At 36.1% G+C, this 21,983-nt stretch overlaps 1 protein-coding gene across 1 annotated transcript in view; it reads right to left on the bottom strand.

Moving 5' to 3' along the window:
- Positions 1-4,500: 4,500 nt before the first annotated feature.
- LOC150105348 (uncharacterized) overlaps positions 4,501-21,983 on the bottom strand; it is a 188,913-nt gene continuing 171,430 nt past the window's right edge. Inside the window, exon 11 of the mRNA XM_090394734.1 lies at positions 4,501-6,558. Within this exon, the coding sequence (XP_090250860.1) occupies positions 6,408-6,558 (151 nt within the window). The 3' untranslated portion in view covers positions 4,501-6,407. The remainder of the gene's footprint in view (positions 6,559-21,983) is intronic.

The raw sequence follows: 21,983 nt of genomic DNA, 5'->3' as shown, positions 1-21,983 counted from the left end.
TTTGATTGTGAGAATTACCAAAGGTAATGTGGCGATTCTCACATGGTGATTCAAAAGAAAAATCCAGATAAGTATAATTTTCTGATGGATGAGTTTTAGTGCCAGTGCTAGGAATAACTGTGATCCAAGTTTCCTAATCTGCTATTATATTTGAAGGAAACTGGCTTAGATTCAAGCTTAAAATGTTTGCATCAGGGAAACAAACAGCTATAACGAGGTGCTATTCAAAAGTTCAGGGAATTTGAATAGTGCACATGAAACCAGTAGTAGAATGGCCTTCTGTCACTATAAGGGGCTAGTAGTACCCTTTGTGGATCAGTATAGCAGCAAGCTGAAAACTACGTTCACAGGTTATGTGCAGTTTTGTAACATGTGCTTTAGTGGTTCAACAATTTTCTTTTCCAACTGAAATGGCAGATTTTAAAGAGCAAAGAATCTGCAACAAATTTTGCTTCGACCTTAAAAAAACTGCTACAGAAATTCATTGAATGCTTAAGGAAGTATTAAGTATTTGGTGATAATGCTATGAGCTAAAGTACAACTTTTTGTGACACAAACACTTCAAGGACGGACATCTGTCGACGATGATGAGCATTCTGGATGACCATCGACAAGCACAACAATGGAAAATATTGCATGAGGCTATTCTTGCAGATCATAAACTATCTGAGATGCTTGCGAGACCACAGGACTGTTGTACAGAACTATTCAATGCAATTTGCCGGACGTTTTGAACATGAGATGTGCTTTTATAGCACACATTGTTATAAAATGTGTGCCAAGACTGCTGAGTGACAACTAGAAACAATATTCCTGTCCCCTCTATTTACCTGACCACATCCCTCTGTGTGCCTTTTTCTTGTTGAAAGGTTTTGACACTGCTGAGGAGATCCTCAGCAGGAAGTGCTCAACACAATCAGACTTGAGGACTTTGAAGCATGCATACATGGAAAAACAACTGGGATTGCTGTATACATGCCCAAGGGTACTACTTGAAAAGTGACAGCAAAAACTAAGAGTTAGGATAAATAATTTCTTTAGTGGTTCAACTCCCCAAACTTTTGGGTAGCACCTCGTATTTGTCTTCTGGGCCTGAATGATACAAAGACTTGCTGAGGAATGTTGGAATTATTTATTAGATTTCTTATCACCAATTTCTTCTCTAATCATTCACTATGTCATGAAAGCCTTTCTCTTTTCAGATTTCTCCACCAATCCATGCATTTACACTGCTCTGTACTTACCAAGTGCAAATCACATTGATGCTGATGATAGTATACTCCATTCCATTTCTTCACTAACAACCCTTACGCCACTCCAACATTCCATTCTTCAAGAACTTCAAATGTCTAAAACAGTCTTTGCCATTTGGCAGTGGTTGCATTGAAGCATTTAAATGGATGCAGTTATTCTTCATGCAAGAAATATCTCATCTTAGCTGTCTCTACCTCTGATGAAATCTAATCTCCAGACAAGATCAAATTCTCTTTTCAAGCACATATCCTTTTCTGGCATAAACACAACAACCAGACAGCCTCCTCACCCTTGATAAAACTGTCATTTTTCACTGCTCCTAACACTAAACAAATACCAAAGCTATCCAATCTTATAATACTGTTTTTTACATTTGAAGTAGTGCACCAAATACATTACTAAAAATATAATATTTTAATTACTATACTTGACTTTAGAAGAGGTCAATCAATCCAGTTAACTAATGTCTCCTCCCTCTTGTGCACATATACACAATACTCCTATCATTTTACCTGACACGTTCTGTTTCTGTCTCGTCTTTTCAGTAGATATTTTCATGAGCATCAGTTTGCTGAACTTTCTTATACCTCCTGCTTAGAGACCAAATTTTTCTAAACACTTAAGACCTCCAAAATAAGCATATTGGAGGGATTAGAGGTGGTCATACCCTGAGTTAAGAAAATCATCTATGACCAGAAGACCCATTAATATGTATGCTACAAGTTAGATTTGAATCTGTTGGCTCGAGCAGCTAGCCAATTAGCCAATCACACTGGACTGAGATGCAAATCATATAGTAGACTAAAAAAATAAGCAGAAATTGTATAGGAGGTGTAAATGTTTCTTTTTATAATTTAAAATTATATCTTAAAATTTAAACATTACCACTTTCTTGTTGAACTCTTACCAAATTCTGAGCACTGAACCAGATTTTAGTGTTTGCACAGCTGTAGACTGGAGTATGCTGTCAGTATATTACTTCACCATATGATAATATATATTATATGTGTTTTTGAATAAGAGATACAAAGTTTCCCCACCCCATATACACATACCTTTAGCAATAAAATTCATCACTCAACTGTGAAAACATTAGGCTCTGGTTTAATATCCAGGGTTCAAACAACTGCAAAGAGCAGATATTTTACAATGATATGCTTAAAATATCTGTTATTTGCAATAAATAGAAAGCCTACTTGTTTTTACGAGGGACATCAAGAAAGTAAGTTCAGTTTTTAAATATTTTCACTGCAGCACTGGTGCTGGGTTTGTTGATTCCTTAGCAAGGCATTGGTGCCATTTTCAGACAATATTGCAGTGCGTATGCTTCTGGTGTTGCATGCAACCTCTGAATCCAAACAACAGCCCATGAAGTGGAGGCACACCTCATCACCAGTCAAGATGAAATTGAAGACAACAGTTTCCACTTGGAAAATTATGTGCACTGTGTTTTGGGACAGACAAGGAATTTTGCTGGTAGACTGCTTGGGTCAAGGCTCCACAATCAATGTGAGTATGTACTGCCAAACCCTTAAGAACTGAGTCGTGCGATCCAGAATCAACGACGTGGCATGCTTACCAAGGGTGCTGTTTAGATTCATGATAATGCGTGCCCACATACAGTTGGCGTAACACAACAACTTCTAGCCACCTTTGGCTGGGAACAATTCCATCATCCCCCATATAGTCCTGACCTTGCGCCAAGCAACTTTTACCTGTTCAAACATCTGAAATCTTTCCATGGTGGCCAATGGTTTCAAGACAACGACGAGGTCAAAGAAGCAGTCAAATACATGGTTTGCGTCACAGACGGCAACTTCTTCTACGATGAAGGAACACAACTCTTGGTGCCCTGAACAATGGCCGAAATTATGTAGAAAAGTAGTGAAAGATGTCTACTTTAATTTCCAATAAAGTTTTTTTTTTTTTTTTTTTTTTTTTGTAAGTATATTTTTATTTCTCTGACAGACCATCGGAACTTACTTTCTGTTCTTACATGCTTATTTTTTTGAAATATAATTCAAGATCTAAATACCTTGAATTATATTTCAAATTCAAAGTATTTAGACATATTTAAATATTTTAAAAAAATTATAAAAAGTGAGCAGATGCAATATAATTTTCTAAATCTCTCTCTCACACACACACACACACACACACACACCCCAAAGAAAAAACAATGGCAATGCATGAAGCAGTTATAATTTTGAGGATGAACTGCAAAACTGAACACATTTGACCAAATCCATAGTTCTGGTTTGCCAGAACTACACATTTTCCATTTAGATGGACTGTTATGAACTTGTAAATTTCAAGTCAATAAGCATATGTGACAGAGGTTGGATTGACAGGCCCTGTTAACCAAATAACTAAATACTGTTTTCATTTTGGAATTTCAAAAAGGGAAGTAGCATCTATTAAAGTATGTTTCAAACACAGTTCACATAAATAAATAGTCACTTGCAAACAAAAAGTGTAGATGATAGTAAAATATGGCAACAATAATAACAGTTTATTACAAGTGGACAATGGGAGCATTCGTGAGCAAATTACAGCTATGTAATTCCTAAATTCTTAATGCATAATCTCTGTTGCAGGAACTTTGTCATGTAGGTCACACAACATGGCTACCATATGCTATGCTATTTTTAACATGTGAAGGCAGCATAGTATTATACCTACTGTATAGATCTCAAGAAAGTATTTGCAAAGTTATCTTGACTTTCCTTGGAATTGCAGCCCTCTGACAATATAAATCAGAAGCTCTAAAACAAACCCGGAATACTGGATGGTTGATTTGAACATACGTATGCACAATCACTAATCCTTATTACTGGCCAGTGCACAGTTGACAATTATGTCAAATGTAGCCATGATAAAAAGATACATAAATGAAAAAAAAAAAAAAAAAAAAAAAAAAAAAAAAAAAAAAAAATCGCTTGTGTGCATTATTAAGCTAAAATGCTATTATTTTCTACAATACATTTCTTACAAAAAATAAATTATAATCACCCTCGTCTAAAATATTTCTATATTAACTGCAGGAAACATTTTAAAACCGAGAATATTAAAAAAAAATAACAGTATGCACACAAGAATAATTTGATAAACCACACATTTTTACATACTTTTTCAATGACCTAATACTGTCTTCATTTTTTGTACATATTTTACACACTGAGTTTTTCACACTCCTGTTTATTTATAATTTTTTCACAAAACTAGAATTACTACATATATTTGGCAAGTATGTTATTCCAATTAGGAAAAAAAAATATCACATTACTCACTGTCAAAGCTTTTGCATACAAAGTATAAAATCAATCTAATTATTCTTTTCTGCCTGATTAAGGCATAACAAACTGAAAAAAGTTTCATCTATCATATTTGCTTTTATAATAATTTTAAATTTACTTTCCATATTCATTATGAGCAAATGCATTACATGGGTTTATCCATAAAGTTCTTGACAACTTAAGATACCATGATTTCATTAATATGTTATTAAGTAGTAGACATTGACTTAGACCTCTATTCATATTAAGAAATCATGGCTACTGTTCAGCATTAAATTCCTGCCATGTCTTTCAAGAAAAAAAAAGTAATGCTTTCTATGTATATACTTTTAAGGAAGTAATACCCATTTAAGAACTAATCATATCAAGAAATGCACTATTTACAAAAATGAAATATTAACATTTCAGAATACATGTGTCCTAAAAATACAAAAGTATCACAGGATGCTTAAAAACAATATTTCAGCAGGCCATTACTGCTGTTTAACAGCACCTGAAAATTTTTAAAATTTATTTTTTTAAGAATTAAAAAAAAACCATAAAAGAAGCAGTAAAGAATCCATTATTTGATATGTCAACATTTAATCTCTTAGTTTTAAAAATGACAAACTTATACTATGCACAGTTATTATAAAAAGACGAAACTCTGACAAAAAAATGATTATGACTTGGAATTATTTTGGTCTCAATCAAGGCAGTGCATTTGTACTTATAAACTCACCTTATTTCCTAAAGTGAATATCTCTTGGAAGATGTGGAATTTCTTTCTGCTAATCGGTTAGGATTTTAGTAGTGGAATTCTGAGCTATATTTTACTAATTTTTTTTTTATGGTATCATATAAAAAAGAAACATGTATTGCTAGCTAATATGGATGCTAATATGAGAGCTAGTATATATTTAGAACTTCATGAAATATATCCTACTTGAAATTTTATACATAATACACATGAATGCTAAATGATCTGAAGTTCAAGTTTGTACTTGAACTTCACACTGAAGTTCAAGTACAAATTAAAAAGGTCTTGCACTAAATTTATGGGGAGAAAAGAAAAATATAGGCATTTCAGCTTGCCATTTGAAGTTCTTGTTTAATATTCCATACTATAAAATATAATAAAAATAGTTCAACTAGTTATTGTGCATATGTAAATATTAATTGATGTTTTTAATACTCAATATTGAAGTTATATAAATACAACATAAGAGAAGTAATCACAGCTTTCAACATGAATACAATTGAGCATGGTATTTAGCAACTAATAATTTTCAATGTTTTTGACAACTAAAGAAAAAATTAGCAGATTTTGTTTATACCCTGTAGCTATTCTTCACAATAAATGCTATGTTTTGGAATATACATCTTAAATATATCACTGGTATTCAGGAACTAATTATCATATAAAAAAATTCACTATTTACAAAACTGAACATTAATAATTCTGAATAATATATATATTATTTCTTTCTAAAATACTGTTTGCAAGGATCAATAAAATGACACACACAATCAGTGGAACAGAATACACACATGATTTTTCTTTGGTCAGCTGCCAAAATTCAGAAACATTTAAAATAGTATGTTGAACTAGTAATTTCAAAAGAGAATATGTAAGAAATAATAAATGTACTTTGAGTTCTTTATGGTCCATGACTAAATTTTCTTTTCTTTTTTTTTTTTTGGTCCTTACTGAAAGAATGCTGTACATTCTACTGCCCAGAATGGAAAAAGAAATATGTACAAATATTTTTCTTAAAAATAGTACTCACCCAAAGTGTGGCATTCACCTATGACAAATTTATAAAAAAATAAAAACACTATTTTCTAATTTAAAGACCCACTCTTAAAAGTGAGAATCTACCACTTCTTTGGTTGCTGGGCTATTGGCCAAACTGTATTTCTTCTTGGAGAAGAACTGGATGAAGATGGATGGACAGAGTTGGATTTCAATTTATCTACCTCATCCTGCAAAATATGTGCTTCTGCTGTTTCTTCTGTATCCATTACACTATAAAAAAAAAATCATACATATACAATTATATTAAATTCCCTTAAAATTTGTTAGTATAAATTAGCTATTTCTGCCATTCCTTCACAGAATAGATCACTAGCGGAGTAAACTCTGAATATATTACTCTACAGAACAATTAGTTAAACTGCATTCAAGATCTATGCATTCTCGACATTTTGAAATGGAACATCAGCATGATCTTTTTAAATTCATTTATTTAATCACACATGTAACAGTTTTCTAAGTCACAGTCAATGCCTACTGAATATCTTATTATTATTATAACCAATAATAATAATAATGTCATTATTATTATTATTCCATCCATTCCAATGATTGTAGATTCTATAATCAAATGAGACATCACTCTAGAGACAAAATCTCATTCCTTCAAGTAGAGCAAAACATATGCATATTTTGTTTCTGAAGTTTAACTGTGGGTAAATTGTTCACTGAATATTTAATAACATTTGAAAAAAATTTTCTTAAATTACGCTTTTTCTGAATATAGTTTGCCTCTCATTGAAAAACAAATTAGGTATCTGATATTCAATATTTTACAGAAATATTTCCACTGATCCAAACATAATTCTGATCCTTCGACTTAGTACACAAGCAATTATGACAATCATCAATAAGCTGCAGAAAATTCCAAGTGCTTCCTGTTTGTGAAATATAGCTGTCGGAATATTGTTAGTATGCTTGGCAGATTTTTTCTTTGTAAAATGGGATTGTTCATAGGTTTGTTAGAATCCCAATAAATCATTCTGGTATATGCTGTGACAACCATACAAGCAAATTCATGGTGATAATCCAGGTTGGTAACAAATCATTTGGATATGTTTCCTGTATGAGAGGTTTTTACTCTTAGCAGAAGAGCATGAAGATGCTTGTAACCATCAACTTCTGATGTAGTTAATTTCTTCAATATCTAGAAGCCTGCCAGTTAATCAGCAACCACCAGTATGGATTCCACCAATCAAAATCAACAGGTGATCTCTTAATCTACTGTATATCACCCACCACTGGACACCTGCCATGAAACGTGTGCTGTAGCCCTTGACATTCCCAGGGCTTTTGATTGTGTTTGGCATCAAACTATGCTTTGCAAACTGCCTTCCTTCAGTCTACCCATCACCCTCTAACTGGATAGTCAGCTTTCTCTGATCATTTATTGCATGTTATGGTGATGGCTTCAAGCTTTGCCACCAATGTGGGAGTGGTTCAGAGCTCTGTTCTATCACTTACTTTTTTTCTCTTTTACATAAATGACCTACTCTCAATTACCTACAAATTGAATTCATAGCTTTGCGCTGACAACAGCACTTTTCCATCCTTCCTACTCCTTTGACAACCATGCCATTTTCAGAGACATCTCCTTTTATCAAGATCATCTGCAACCAAAAGCACTGATCTCCATATCCTTCAGTGGGGAAAGGATAACCTGGTCACTTTAAATGCCACCAAAATACATTCATGCCATTTTTCTCACAAAGGGGATCTCAGCTTGCCTTCTTTATTCCTCAGTAATACACACATCAGATAGAATGAACTCTCTCTCCTTGGACTCAAATTTATCTCCAGCATCTTAAAAAACTACCGTATTTACTTAAATATAACTTGCCCCCCCCCGATTTTAATTTACGCAAAATGAAATTAAAGTTTCGCATATACCTTGCACATGAAAAAAAGTTAGACACATTCACGTCAGGGTGATGATAACTCTCTCTCTCCCCACAGTAAACAACACTCCCCTCCCCAACAGCCACTATACTGCAGACTCAAGAGAAACAAGTATTTTTATTGTATCACTGAATAAGGTACAGAGACATTTGCAGTCTGTGTAATATATTTCTCAACAAATAGTGCAATTAGAGACAACTAGGATAAAAAAAGACACTAAGTATTGAATCACATGTCCCCCTCCCACAGAAACTATGCTGTAGAGAGTCAAGCAAAACCATATGTTGCACTGGCAAACGCAGTATCTAACTAAAAAAAACTATTGTCCAATTTTTCAATTACATGATTTTGAAATTTTCGAAATTATTAATACAGACCACAAAGGCTAACTTCAAATAAAATTCTACTGCAAAATGCCATGTAATGTATTTGAAATTTTCGAAATCATTAATACAGACCACAAAGGCTAACTTCAAATAAAATTCTACTGCAAAATTCCATGTAATGTATATGCGATACCGCCTGCCAACTCAATGCAAAAGTGGTACCCAAACAAGCAGCAATAAAATTCAACCGAAGGGTTGAAACTTTGTGTGAGTGAGCCCGCCTGTCCACGCGACATCGAAGTGGGCTAACTCACAGATATTATGGAATTCGGTTGAAGAGAATTAGCATTTCAACAACATCTGTCAGCTTGCCTTTGTCGTTGGGTCACATGATCTTCTGTTAATACCCCACCAATCAGATGCACGTCTTCATAGCTGCTCCATCTCTATTGGCCTACTATTGCTGTCTGTTTCACACTCTGCTTTCACTTCTCATTAGTCATTCCTGAAGGAGTGTTCATTACATATCTCAAGTCTTGTAAACTACTGGTAATTTTTGCTTGAAAGAAGATGATGCTATTTGGGTACATGACATTGACGATGCACACAAGGAAACCACTCTCGAGGCTGGAAGTAGCAATAGCAAATAGAAGATTCTCGGTAAGTCATACCCATTCAGTTTTTTCCTGAAAGATTTAGTTTCCGAAAATCCCTGTATATATCTCGCACCACGATTTTTTAGCTTTTTTGGGAAAAAAATTACAAGTTATATTCAAGTAAATACAGTAGGCATTCTTTTCCACACAAGAAGCTATTTTACAGCTACACAACATTAGAATACTGTTCACAGATTTGGAGTGGTGCACCAAAATCTCTTTAAAAATTCTAGATGCTGTCCAGAGGAGAGCAATTCGGCTCACTGATGACCATTTCCTCACAGGCTTGCTTCAACTTCTATTTCACAGATGCAACATTTCAGCCCATGTCTCTTCTACAGGTGCTTCCATGGTCTGCTCCAGTGACTTGGCAAACATCATTCCTTTACTTGCTGTTGGACCTGTTAAAACAAGAGCAACAGCCACCCAACATCCATTTTCACTACACCTGCAAACCCACTGACCCTGCTTCTCCTCTTCCTTATTTATTGCATCTATCTCTGGAAGAGTCTTTCTCATAATGAGTTTCCCAACAACTTCAACCTCCAGCTTTCAAGAAAATTTTAATATATTTCTTCTTTCTCAATCCTTATCTGCACCTAGTATTTGTGTTATAGGTTCTTGTGCTGCCTGTGTGGGATAAAAAAGCTATTTATTTAATAAAAACTGTTTCCTAGAAGTAAAAAATATCTCTGTTATATAATACAGATGTGTTTCAATTTTTCTTCAGCTTCAAACTTTCTTTTTAAAATAATGTATTGTTTGGAGAGTTTGACAAGAACACTTAATTTCTCAAAATAATTTTAAATCCCTGTTTCAGAGTAATAAGCTTAGTACTGTTTTGCTCACCTCGGTTAGTAAACTGCTTGTTTACTGGGGTATGGATTCGAATCCACACACAAGGCATACACAAATGTTACATCATCATTCATATCAAGGATTTAGGTAGTGTGGCCTGTTCCGGCCTTAGAAGTCATCGTTGAATCTTTTAAGAGGACATCCTGGTTTTCTTTTTCCTAATGGCTTGTACTTTAAGGCTTGTTTTGGTAGTCTGTCTGTTCTCATTCTTTGAACGTGTTCCATCCATTTATGTTTATATTTTTTAATTTTTTCTATTACTGGTTCTTGGTTTAATTCTTTCATAATTTCTTCGTTTCTTTTGTAATCAAAGAATGCCTCAAAGCAGGCATTCTTTCTTTCCAAAGGGAGCGAACATTGATCTCAATCTCATGTGGCAGAAGCTAAGATTATGGAGAATATTCAATGCTCTTGCATTTTTCTCTTTAAATGATGAATGTGCGACAGGAATGCAAGCTTCCTTTTTTTTTAGTGTTGCACGGTGATCAGCATTCATTTCAGACATTATGGACTTTACAACTGTGTTATAAATAACTATTTTAATTTCCCGACATTTCAACTTTCATATTAAGGTCATCATCATCTGGAGTATATACAAATATACAAGGACAAGCTGAGTTACATTTCACATAGTAAACTAAAGAAACAATGATTTGATCACCGGTTATTCTACTGGCATGACCTCTAGTGAACAAAAAAACAAATAAAATAAAATCCAGATAAAATTACAAATTAATTATTTAGAAACTACATCAAAGCTAAATTTTATTTAAGATAACATGAGAGAAACATTCTTTCTTATAGATAGTTTTCTTATGGTAACAATGATGTCCTATTTTTAACATTACAATTGTTATGTTAGATTTAGGATTCTGGATTATCTACAGTCCTGCTTATAGCTCTTAGGGAGAAAGGTTCCGTGGGTAGAATATGTGCCTTCCTTATGCTTGGGATTTTTAGACCATCATTACTGTTCAGATTGGGGTGATTGATAAGAATCTCACAAGCTTCTTTAAATTTGCGTTCATACCATGTTTTGGCGTGATGTAAACAACTAGTGTTTTTCCAGTCAATTCTATGTAAAGTGTTCATGGCATGATCAGAAAGGCCAGCTTCACCATAGTTATTATATTTAATGTGTCGTATATGTTCCTTTTGTCTGATAAGAATTGTGCATCCTGTTTCCCTTATACATGGTAGATTACAGGTGCAATAAATACAGTATACTCCAGGGTGAGCCAGCAGAGAGGGTGGGTCTTTGGATGAGTTGTGTAAGCTTTTTGATTTTGCAGGAGGTTTAAAGATGGCTTTGAGGTTGTATTTCTGTAGTATTCTGTTTATTTTATCTGATGTCCCTTTAATGTAAGGAATGGTTATAATTTTATTGTAGTCTGGTTTATCTTTGTTTTTTGAGGTCTAGTAGAGAATTTTGTTAATAGTGTTTTGGCTGTAACCATTTTTTAGAAAAGTATTGCTGATAACTTTAAATTCATCTTTCAGCACTTGTTCATTGGAGCAGATCTTCAAATCCCTGTTTTTTAGAGTACACACACACAGACAAAAAAAATAGTGCACCTGGAAGAAAACATGGTACAACGGCGAAACCAAGCAAATAGCTAGAGTGAGGGGTGGTATGCAAACGATCCAAGTTTGGTGGTGCAACTGCGCATGGCCACACACCCTGCAGTGGTGCTGCAAACACGAACCAGCAGCCTTATAAAGCCGCCGTGTAGTCGATAGCCGATTAAAGCGAAAAGCACCGGCCGAGGCGAGCTAGAGAAAAGAGTGACAATAATGCCGGGAAGACGCCAGAGACATCGATTTAAGCAACTTACGGACTTTGTCAGAAGCATGATCATCGGCCTGAAAACCAGAGGGTGGTCGGCACGCTGTGGACATGTTCCGACTATAGGCCTATTCCCCACTCAGGCCTATACTATAGGCCTGAGTGGGGAATTGGGTTTGTGGATTTTTGGTAAACCGTATATTCGGGGGGGACGGGAGCGGAAAGGTTTAAGTTTTTTCGTGACATCAGGGGGCCAGGAAGATACTTTTTTGAGTAAGATTTTTAGTTTCTTAACTTGTGTTTTTGTGGGGGTCGTGTTCTAGCAGGATGTAAGTAGCGCGATCGCGGAGGTTAATGTTCATTTTACGATTGTATTCACTGGTATTAAGAACGTTTACCAAAAATCCACAAACCCAATTCCCCACTCAGGCCTATAATAGATGCCACCAATGCACCTTGCTATAGACTATCTAAACAGCTGGCCAACTCTCTGATCCCCCTCACCGGAAGGTCCCCTTCCTATATAAAAAACTCGACCCACTTTAAAGCCCTCACAGAAAATTTAACCTTGAATAAGACAGACATATTGGTAAGCTTTGATAACTCCTCTTTGTTTACCAATATTCCCTTAATTGACACCTTATCTCTCTCTTAGAAAACGTTTTCCCCTCTGACATCTTAGATCTCTTTTCCTTTGCCATTAACTCTGGGTATTTCTCTTGGAACAACAAAATCTACAAGCAGATAGAGGGAATTGCCATGGGTTCCCCCCCCCCTTGTCAATTTCTATATGGAAGATTTCGAAAAACGAGCCATAGACTCAGCCCCACTCAAACCTTCTATCTGGCTAAGATATGTAGATGATGTGTTCTCTATTTGGCCTCATGGCCCAGACACGTTAGAATCCTTCCTCAGTCATCTCAATAGTCTACATCCAAGAATCCAGTTCACTATGGAAAAGAACAATTGTTTACCCTTCCTAGACACCTTAGTCACACGCCTACCTAATGATACACTTACCTTCACCGTATACAGAAAACCCACACACACAGGCAGATACATTCACAAACTCTCCCACCACCACCACTCTCAACAATATGGCATTATTAAAACTCTTACCAAGAGAGCCCACAATCTTTGTTCCAGTGGATCCGCCTTCACTACTGAGCTAAACCACATACACAGCACTTTCCTCTCCAATGGCTACAGCGATCACAGTATCAAAAAAATAGTCAACTCCTCCCCCATTCCCCATCCTTCTCATCAACAAGATTTTAAAAATGCCATCACCATACCCTACATCCGTGGTACATCCGAAAAAATAGCCAAGATACTAAAACAGTACAACCTACACACAGCATATAAGCCCCACCGCAAACTTGCTACCCTTATCCGTTCTATGAAAGATCAGCTCCCTCCTCTCTCTCTGCCTGGAGTTTACAAAGTACCCAGTTCCTGTAAGCTGGCGTACTTTGGACAGACAGGCAGATCAGCATCCATCCGTCTAGAGGAACACAAGTCTTACATCTTTAAACACAACTATAACCATTCAGGCTTGGCTGTTTGGTTATATTGTTTTGGACACCACCCACAGGGTATCATGGAAGAAAACCACCATGCTCCACCACAGCAAATTCAAGAAAGAGAGACTTTTCTTAGAAGCAGCAGCAGCTCTCAAAAACCAACCAAATCTCAATAAATACGGTTGCATTAAGCTTCCGAAGATTTGGGAAACACTCATCACCAGAGTTCCCACCTTACATTCCAGGCCATCTACTACTGCCCTTAGAGGGCGCTCTACCTAGATAAGACTTTAGTGTCACCCACGTGGTTGGGCTTAGTATTGTTTGTTATTTGTGTATATGTTACATTAATTGTTTTTGTAATCCCCGTAGATTTTATAAGATTGGTCCAGAAGATATTTTTGAAAATATGACTGGTGGTGGGAGGACTAGGGGCCATGCATGGAAGCTGGGCAAGAGCGTGGTTGACAAGGGTGTTAGAGCTAGGTTTTTTACTTGGAGAGTGGTGAATGAGTGGAATAAGCTTCCAGAGTCTGTTGTGGGTGCTACGACTGTGAATGAGTTCAAGGCAAGATATGATAGATACTGTGTGAATGTTGAATAGTTGTTTCAGACATGATGTTAGGGCCTCCCTCGAGTTTACCGGAACAATAATAATAATAATAATAAAGATGTCCTAGCGACTAGGACGAAATATAGGAAGTATTAAATTCTATTTTAATTCTTTTTGAGTGTTGTAAAAAATCCATTAAGTCTCCAACATGATGTCCTCACAGCACTTAAGCCTCTACACACGTATTGGAGGTATGTTGTTGCAGGTATTGGTGACTTTCAGTGCATGTGTGACATGGAGGTGGATTTTATAGACATGCTTGATGTCCAAGTTGTCGTATGTAGGGCTACACTGTTTTTCTAGGTTCTTTGCTATTTCTTCAGATTTTTCTGCGTCCGTGTGTACTAGTCCCATGTCTGCCCTGAGCGGGGGAAGAGATCTGTTTTTGTTTCTGAGACTTCTTAATATGTTCCAGATGGAGTGTTCGCTGGGTGATACAGAGGCTAGTATGGCTTCCCATGTTTCGTTCCTGTGAGCTTTAAGTGCTTCTCCAACTTCATTGTTCAGTTTGTTGAGAATCTTTTTGTCATGAGGTGCACAGGTTTTGTGGTACCTTTTCCTCGCTTTGTTTTTATCCCTAATTAAATCCATAATGTGTTCGGGTAGTTGGTTTGGCTTAAGAGTGGCTTTGGTAGAGGTGACAGCCTTCATGGCTGTGTTGATCCACTGGGTCAGGCTTCTAACAGCATTCTCAATCTCCCCTATGGATCTGATGCGAGGGACAGGTCCAATATGTTCTGTTAGTACTTCTGTTAGTTTTTTCCATGAGATGAAGGAGTGGGGAGGAGGCAGCAGTTGTTCTTGCTTTCCCAGCTGGAGCAGGATTGGATTTTGATCAGATGTCAGCTCATTTAAAGAATCTAGGCTATACTGTAGCTTAATATTTTGTAATACAGCAATATCAAGTATGTCGGCTGTGCCATACGTACTATGATGTGTTGGTTCTGCAGGGCCTGCCACCACTGCATAATTTGAACTGGAGTAGGTGAAGAGTGTGTAGCCGTTTCTGTTAGTGGTTTTACTGTTCCATGCCGGGTGTTTCGCGTTTAGGTCACCGGCAATGATGACTTGATCTTTATTGCCCACGACGGCATCTAGATCTGAATGTAGTAGATTCTTTGATGGAGGGTTGTAAGCTGCATAAAGTGTTAGTTTCCCAGCTGAGGTAGTGGGTACTACTATTCCTGTGAGCTCTAGATTTTTGGTTGAGGGGCTGGTTACAGAGTGGTGATCGATGTGGTTTTTTATGAAAATGGCAGTGCCACCGCCTCTGTAGTTTATTCTGGAGGAGGTATCCTCTAACTTTGGGGTTGTCTGCTGGTCTTAAGTGGGATTCGTTTATTAGGATGATGTCTGGGTTGTATCTCACTGTGAATTCTTGGAGTTCCAGAAACTTGTTTCTAAGTCCATTCGTGTTCCAAGCGATGATTAGGGAAACTGGAGTGCTTTTATTTTTATGCATTTATGAGAGCTGCTAGGATGGATTGGGTTTCTTGTAGAAATCTTTTTCTGGAGTCCGATGTGGGGTTAGATTTGCTGAAGTCTTGCAGCATATTTGCAAGGGAGTTTGTGATGACGGCTGCTAAATTTGGGTTGTATTGGTCCTGAGTGGCCTTTGTTGAGCGGACTACATCTGCATAGGACTTTGTCTGCTATTTGAGGTTTGCTTCGATCGGGGCTTCTGGTTGCGGCAGTTGGTTTTGTATCATGCTTTGTCGACCTCTGGAGGGTTGAGGAGTTGGAGCTACTGTTGCTGGTTTTAGTAGATTAGTAGAGGGAGCAGATAGTCTGTTTTTTGGATGTTGTATACATCCTTTGTAGTTTGCTGGATGCAGGCCCCCGCAGTTTGCACATTTAGCCGGGATGGATTTTGGCTTGGTGCAAGTATATGTGAGGTGGCTCTCCCCACATTTTAAGCACTTGTATTCTGCTTTACATAATCTCTGGGCATGACCATACTTTTGGCACCTGTGGCACTGTCTTGATGAGGTTCTTTTTCTTAGTGGTTCTGGGCTGATCTTTAGCCCACAAATTGAAGTTAGGTCATATATGCTTTTATGTGCCTGGTGGATCTCTACTAAGACAAGTGGCATTGGACTTTTGTCTGCTCTGGTCATTCTGCTGACCTCGATGGGTGGTAGGTCTTGGTGGCAGAGATCGGCGACTATGTCTTCTGTATGTATGTGCTCTGATACTCCAAGGAGAACCACCTTCAGGCTCCTCTCAGAGTCGAGGGTGAAGGTATGGTATTGTACACCTTTATTGTCTAGCTCCTTTGTGAGTCTGCGATAGTCTATTATAGTGGCAAGTTGGATTTTGATGCCATCATCCAAATTCTTTGCTGTAGTGTATGCTATCTGTAGACTAGTCATAGTGGCCCTTAGTTCTGTCCACCTATTCTTTTCTCTTAAGATAATTGGAGGTTATATTAAGAGATATCTTAAGATTATCTCTTAAGATAATTGGAGGAAGACGGACACAACGCTGACAACAGACCCACCCTGTGGGTGGGTCTGTCGACCGTGTTTTGCGTTTTTTCCACAGGTGAGTCTCTCCTTGATCCTGGGGGGGGATTGGAGACCACCAAATCCAATTTTTCCTCTGTATTAGCAGTATCCTCGCTTTCATCATCATCTCTCGTTGTGGAGCACAGGTTCAAATAGCCTGGCCATTCCACTTCAAACTTTTTTAGTAATTTTTTGAGTAGGCTTAGCACCAGACCTTTGTCTAGTGTTTCTATCAGGGTGTCGGTGTCTATATCAGTCATAATTATGTCTAGTAGGTTTTGATTCGGGGTTGGTCAATTACTAAAACTGAGAATTAATAGCAAAACCTTACTTTTAATGGTGCAATAGCTACAGTTAAAATCGACTGACGTATTTTCTTTTTCAGAAATCAGTACAATTCCTAAATTGCAACTAAATCAAAGTCTTACCTCTATATATCAATCAAATTCAAGCATAGAATTCGGGCTATCATTGACGTTCAAGTTGAAGTAATGCAGAAATCATATTTACATATATAAGTAGCCAAAAGGTGTCACACCTTTTTACTAAAATACTCTAGATTAGAGATAGATGTTGAAAGTTTGTTTTCATCTGCTTATATTATAAATTAAAGTTCCCAAGAAATTATATCCTTGATTTCATCCTTTATCCAAGTGTAATCAAACAAAGTCGTGAAGTGACTTCATGAGCAAACTTTGTTTGCTTATACTTGGATAATGAATGAAATCAAGAATATAATTTCTTGGCATCTTTAATTTACAATATAACCAAGTGAAAATACTTTCAGCATCAACCATGAAGATAAACTTCTTGATTGGAAGGAGTTTCCAGTATTTATGTTGGCAAACTTCAAATTGGGGAAATGAACAAAGAAACATATTTGTGTCTATGGTGCCACAGACTCTTCTTCTAAGGATAAAGTGGATGAATTTTTTGAGACATTGGAACAAGCAGCTGACAAAAACAAAATGGAAACGCAGAGTAGGAAATGAATGCCACTAGGCATATAAGAACATTTCAGGAAAATTGGAGACAAGGACAAAGCTAATAATAATAGCAAGTATTTAATGGATTTCTGCTCAGGACATGGACTAGTCATAAATGTGCAAAAGTTCACATGAAAAGAAGACACAAAAAATAAGAAAAGCCTCAGTGACTACATCATTGCTGATAGTGATATCAGCATGTTTGTTCAGGATACAAGAGTGTACTGAGAATTCGAAATTATGACCATTACTTAGTACTAAGCAGGATATGAATATGAGATTGAAAAGAACAGTATGTAAGCAAGTTTTAAAAATAATTAAAGTTGAGCAGCTTTTACAGGTAAATTGTAGACTCAACTATGCAAATATTATTGAAGAAAATGTGAAGCAGTTTGAAAACAAGAACCAAACTTTGGAGTGTCAGTGGCAAACTCTAAACAAGACATTGACTGATTCAGGTAGGGAGGTATACGATAAAGTTTTCTACAAGGACAGAAAAATAAAAACACCATGGCAGACACAAGAAAGTAAAAAACAGTCCTGCAATCCTGGAAAAGAAGAAAGCATACCAAAAGTTACTAGCAAATAAGTTGGCAGATGCCCTAAAAGAATACAGAGAAAAAAATGTTAGTGACCTAAGCTATGTGCAAAAGTAGCTAAACAAAAGTCATGGAAAGAATTTGGTAAGAGTATAAAAAATAAATATCAGGAAGGTGGCAAAATGTCCTAGAGGCTATTGAAGTAGTTTAGAAATTGAGGAAAGAGTACCATAAAAAATTAAAGATGATAAAGTGACATGAAAACTGACGATAAGAATATCCTAGATGTCTGGAGTATTACTTTGAAAGACTGTTCAATAAAGCAAGCCATGACAGAAATGCACTAGAAATTTTCAAAAGGAATGCAAAGAGGAGCAGATATCGATACTCGAGGTAGAAAAAGTTATCAAAAACTTGAAATGTGAAATGGCAACTGGAGTAGATGATATTCAACAAGAAATTCTTACGTATGGAGTTATAGAAGTTTTGCATTAGCTACACTGCATAATTTAAAGAAGGTCAAATTTCCAATGATTGGAGTAGAGTTCTCATAGTACCCATGTATAAAAAAGGGAATAAAATTGAATGTGAAAATTACTGAGGAATTTCTCTACTAAGAGTTCCAATTAAGATTTATTTAAGCATACTTGAAAAGAGGTTGTGAAAGTTTGTGGAAGAGAAACTTCAAGAAGAACAAGCTAGGTTCAGGCCAAATAGAGGTTGTCAAGATCAGATTCACTTTAAGACAAATAGTTGAGAAATCATAAGAATATGACAAGGATTTGTACTTTAGTCTTGTAGATCTGGATAAGGTATATGACAAGGTACCCAGAGAAAAGCTTTTCAAAACACTACAAGTATTTTGAATGGAACATTATACAGAACAATACTCTATATTTAAGTTGTCAGTCAGCTGTTAGAATTGAAGGAAATACAGGAAGATGATTTGATGTAAAATCAGGGGAAAGACAAGAATTCACATTATGAAAGAAAGTGGCATTAGGCCTGATATTAGAATTGGAGATGTTAAACTTAGCTCTTTGCTTTATGCAGACGTTGTAGTCTTAAACACATCTAGTGCAAGTCTCCAGGATTCTCTCACTAAAATGAATAACAGCTGTAACAAATTTGGCATGAAAATTATTATTATCTGATACCTCCAGGGAGTAAAGGACTTATCAAGGGCTATAAATCATCAAAACTAGTTATCATACCTTCCCTTAAATTCATTCACACTAGATGCACTCACCACCTCTAAGGGCAAATTACGAGGCTTGTTCGATAAGTCTGTGCAAAAATGAAGAAAACAATTTTTTTGGGACAAACATTTTTTATTTTTCAACATAGTCTCCTTTGAGGTCTATACACTTAGTCCAATGATACTAGAGTTTTTTGATCCCGTCCATACAGTATGGTTTGTCCAACTCCTCAAAATAGGCAGTTGTTTTGGCAATCATCTCATTGTTTGATGAAAATCTCTTTCATGCCAGCCATTATTTCATGTTTGGAAACAGATAGTAGTCTGAGGGAGCCAAATCTGGAGAGTGGGAAGGATGCTAAAGGACTTTGTAGCGTAAATCGAATGTTTTACGCTACAATTTTGCAGAAGAGTAAAGTGGGTGCATTGTCATGGTGAAAATGAATCTTCTTTTTTTGCCAAGTGTGGCCATTTTTCCTTTATTTCATTATTTAAATGATCCAGCAAAGACACATAATACATACCGGTAATTGTTTTGCTCTTTTCCAAGAAGTCTATGAAGATTATGCCACAAGCATCCCAGAAAACGGTGGCAATCATCTTTCCTGCTGAAGGAACGGTTTTTGCTTTCTTTTTTGCAGATTCAAAAACAATTGCAACCCAATGTTTTGACTGTTGCTTGGTCTCTGGCTGGTAGTGATGAATCCATGTTTCATCCACCATTACGAAACAATGCAAAAATTCACTGGATTCTGTTTAAACAGCTTCAAGCTGTCCTTGCAACAGTTAACATGTTGACGCTTTTGATCCAGTGTGAGCAAACACGGCACCCATCTTGCGGCTGGTTTTCTCACATGTAAAATGTTTATGTAAAACATTATGTATGCATTCATTTGAAATGCCTACAGCCTTATCAATTTCACACACCTTCACTCTTCTATCATCCATCACCATATCATGGATTTTTTCAATAATTTCTGGAGTAGTGACCTCAACAGAGTGTCCAGAACGTTCAGCGTCATTTGTGCTCATATGGTCACTTCAAAAGTTACTAAACCACTTATAAACCATTTTAATAGAAGGTGTACTCACCCTAATGTTTATCAAGCTTAGTTTTGGTTTCCTGAGCCATTTTGCCTTTCAAAAAGGCATGTTTAATCACAACACAAAATTCTTTCTCATCCATTTTTCACAAAACACGGTACTTGATCGATTCAAATGAACACCAAACACAGAGTAATAGATCTATCTGACTGAAACTTAGTGTGTGATCCTTCAACAGTTGCCAGCAACTAAAAATAACCTCAGTATTGTTAAATTGTGAATGAAGATATTTATAATTAATAACACTTCACTCATAATTAACATGATCTACCATATCATAAGCAGGACTAATTTAAATTTATTTTGTTAGTCTCTTGCTTATAAAATGTTATTCATGTAATTCCTTTCGAGTTTTATTAGTTAATTTTAGGATATATCATAGACATGAAAAGGCTCTGTATTTAAGTGTAATTTGTTTTATTTGCTTTATTCCTTTAATAATAATATAAGAAACTGTGATGTATGTAATTTTAATATATCTAGAAGATTCCTTGTGATATCATTTGATTGGTTGTTGTGAAAAATCATGCAAATTTCTCCTAGCTCATGTTGGAGCGTGAACTACTACATACCAAGGGAAAAGCAAGTTTGATGTGAGCTAAACTGGTGAGAACCGGTTACTGTATGGCGAGAAAAAGGAAGAAGTGGACATGAAAATGAAAGTAAAAAAGGAGAAACGAGTGGGGGAGTATAGAGAACGGTAGCTAGAGATTGAAGGGGGATTTTGACGTGCCGAAAAAGGAATAGAAAGGACCAGGAATAGCTTGGAATTTTAACTTATCTTTTTCGGAGTTGGATTTCTACCAAAACTTCCTAACGCCTAGCAGTGGAAAAAGTGCAGGGCATAGGATAATACGTATAAGAAAAGGAAGAAATAGGTAGATAATTTAAACCAAGTACAAAAAGGTTATATTCTCCCGAGTCTGTAAATCAATCGCGGAAATAGAAGATTCTTTTAAGTTTGTGTTACTACAAGGTAAAAGTCAGCAAGGACTTTAAAGATGTTGTTCGATCTCCTTATGATGTGATGAAGCTATATCCCGGTAAGATTACCTTCCTATACTTAGTGTGAAGTAACGAAAATTAATTCCGCCAAAAGTAATTTATTCCTAGTTGCTGTATTCAGTGAGTCAAGATTGAATGTGTGATGTGCTAAGACCTTTCCCTCTTCAAGTGACAAATGCTATATTATTGAATTAAGTGTACATTGACCGAACGAGAATATTGAGAAGCCTATTTGTTGTGATTTAGGAATCTCGAACTTACAAGAACAAATTTTGATTGACTGAGCTTAGAGAATCACAAATGAATGTCTGATGGTTCATGAGTTGTATTCTTTCTGAATATCTTGAACTGATTTGATATTTAAAATGTTTTGAGATGTAACCTTGGTTAGAGTGAAGTTGTGATAGAAGTTCTTTGTAACAAGAAGAATAAGATCTGTTAATATAGTTTTAATTATAAATTTTAAGGTCAGCTGAGTGGTGTACTAGTATCTTAATGAGAGTTTTATATTCATTTAATTGTAATGTCCTTGTTGGAACATTGTGTTATGATGTAATTATATGTGACACTGCATTAAATGTTTTTTTTTTTTTTTTTTTTTTTTTTTTTTTTTTTTTTAATCTAAGATCAATCTAGAG

The sequence above is a fragment of the Typopeltis vanoorti genome, chromosome 6, assembly GCF_054136105.1.
Source record: "Typopeltis vanoorti isolate ZY-2024b chromosome 6, IOZ_Tvanoo_1.0, whole genome shotgun sequence".
Lineage (NCBI taxonomy): Eukaryota > Metazoa > Arthropoda > Arachnida > Uropygi > Thelyphonidae > Typopeltis > Typopeltis vanoorti.
Note: the sequence above shows the minus strand (reverse complement) of the source record. Positions and strands in the feature narration are given on the sequence as shown.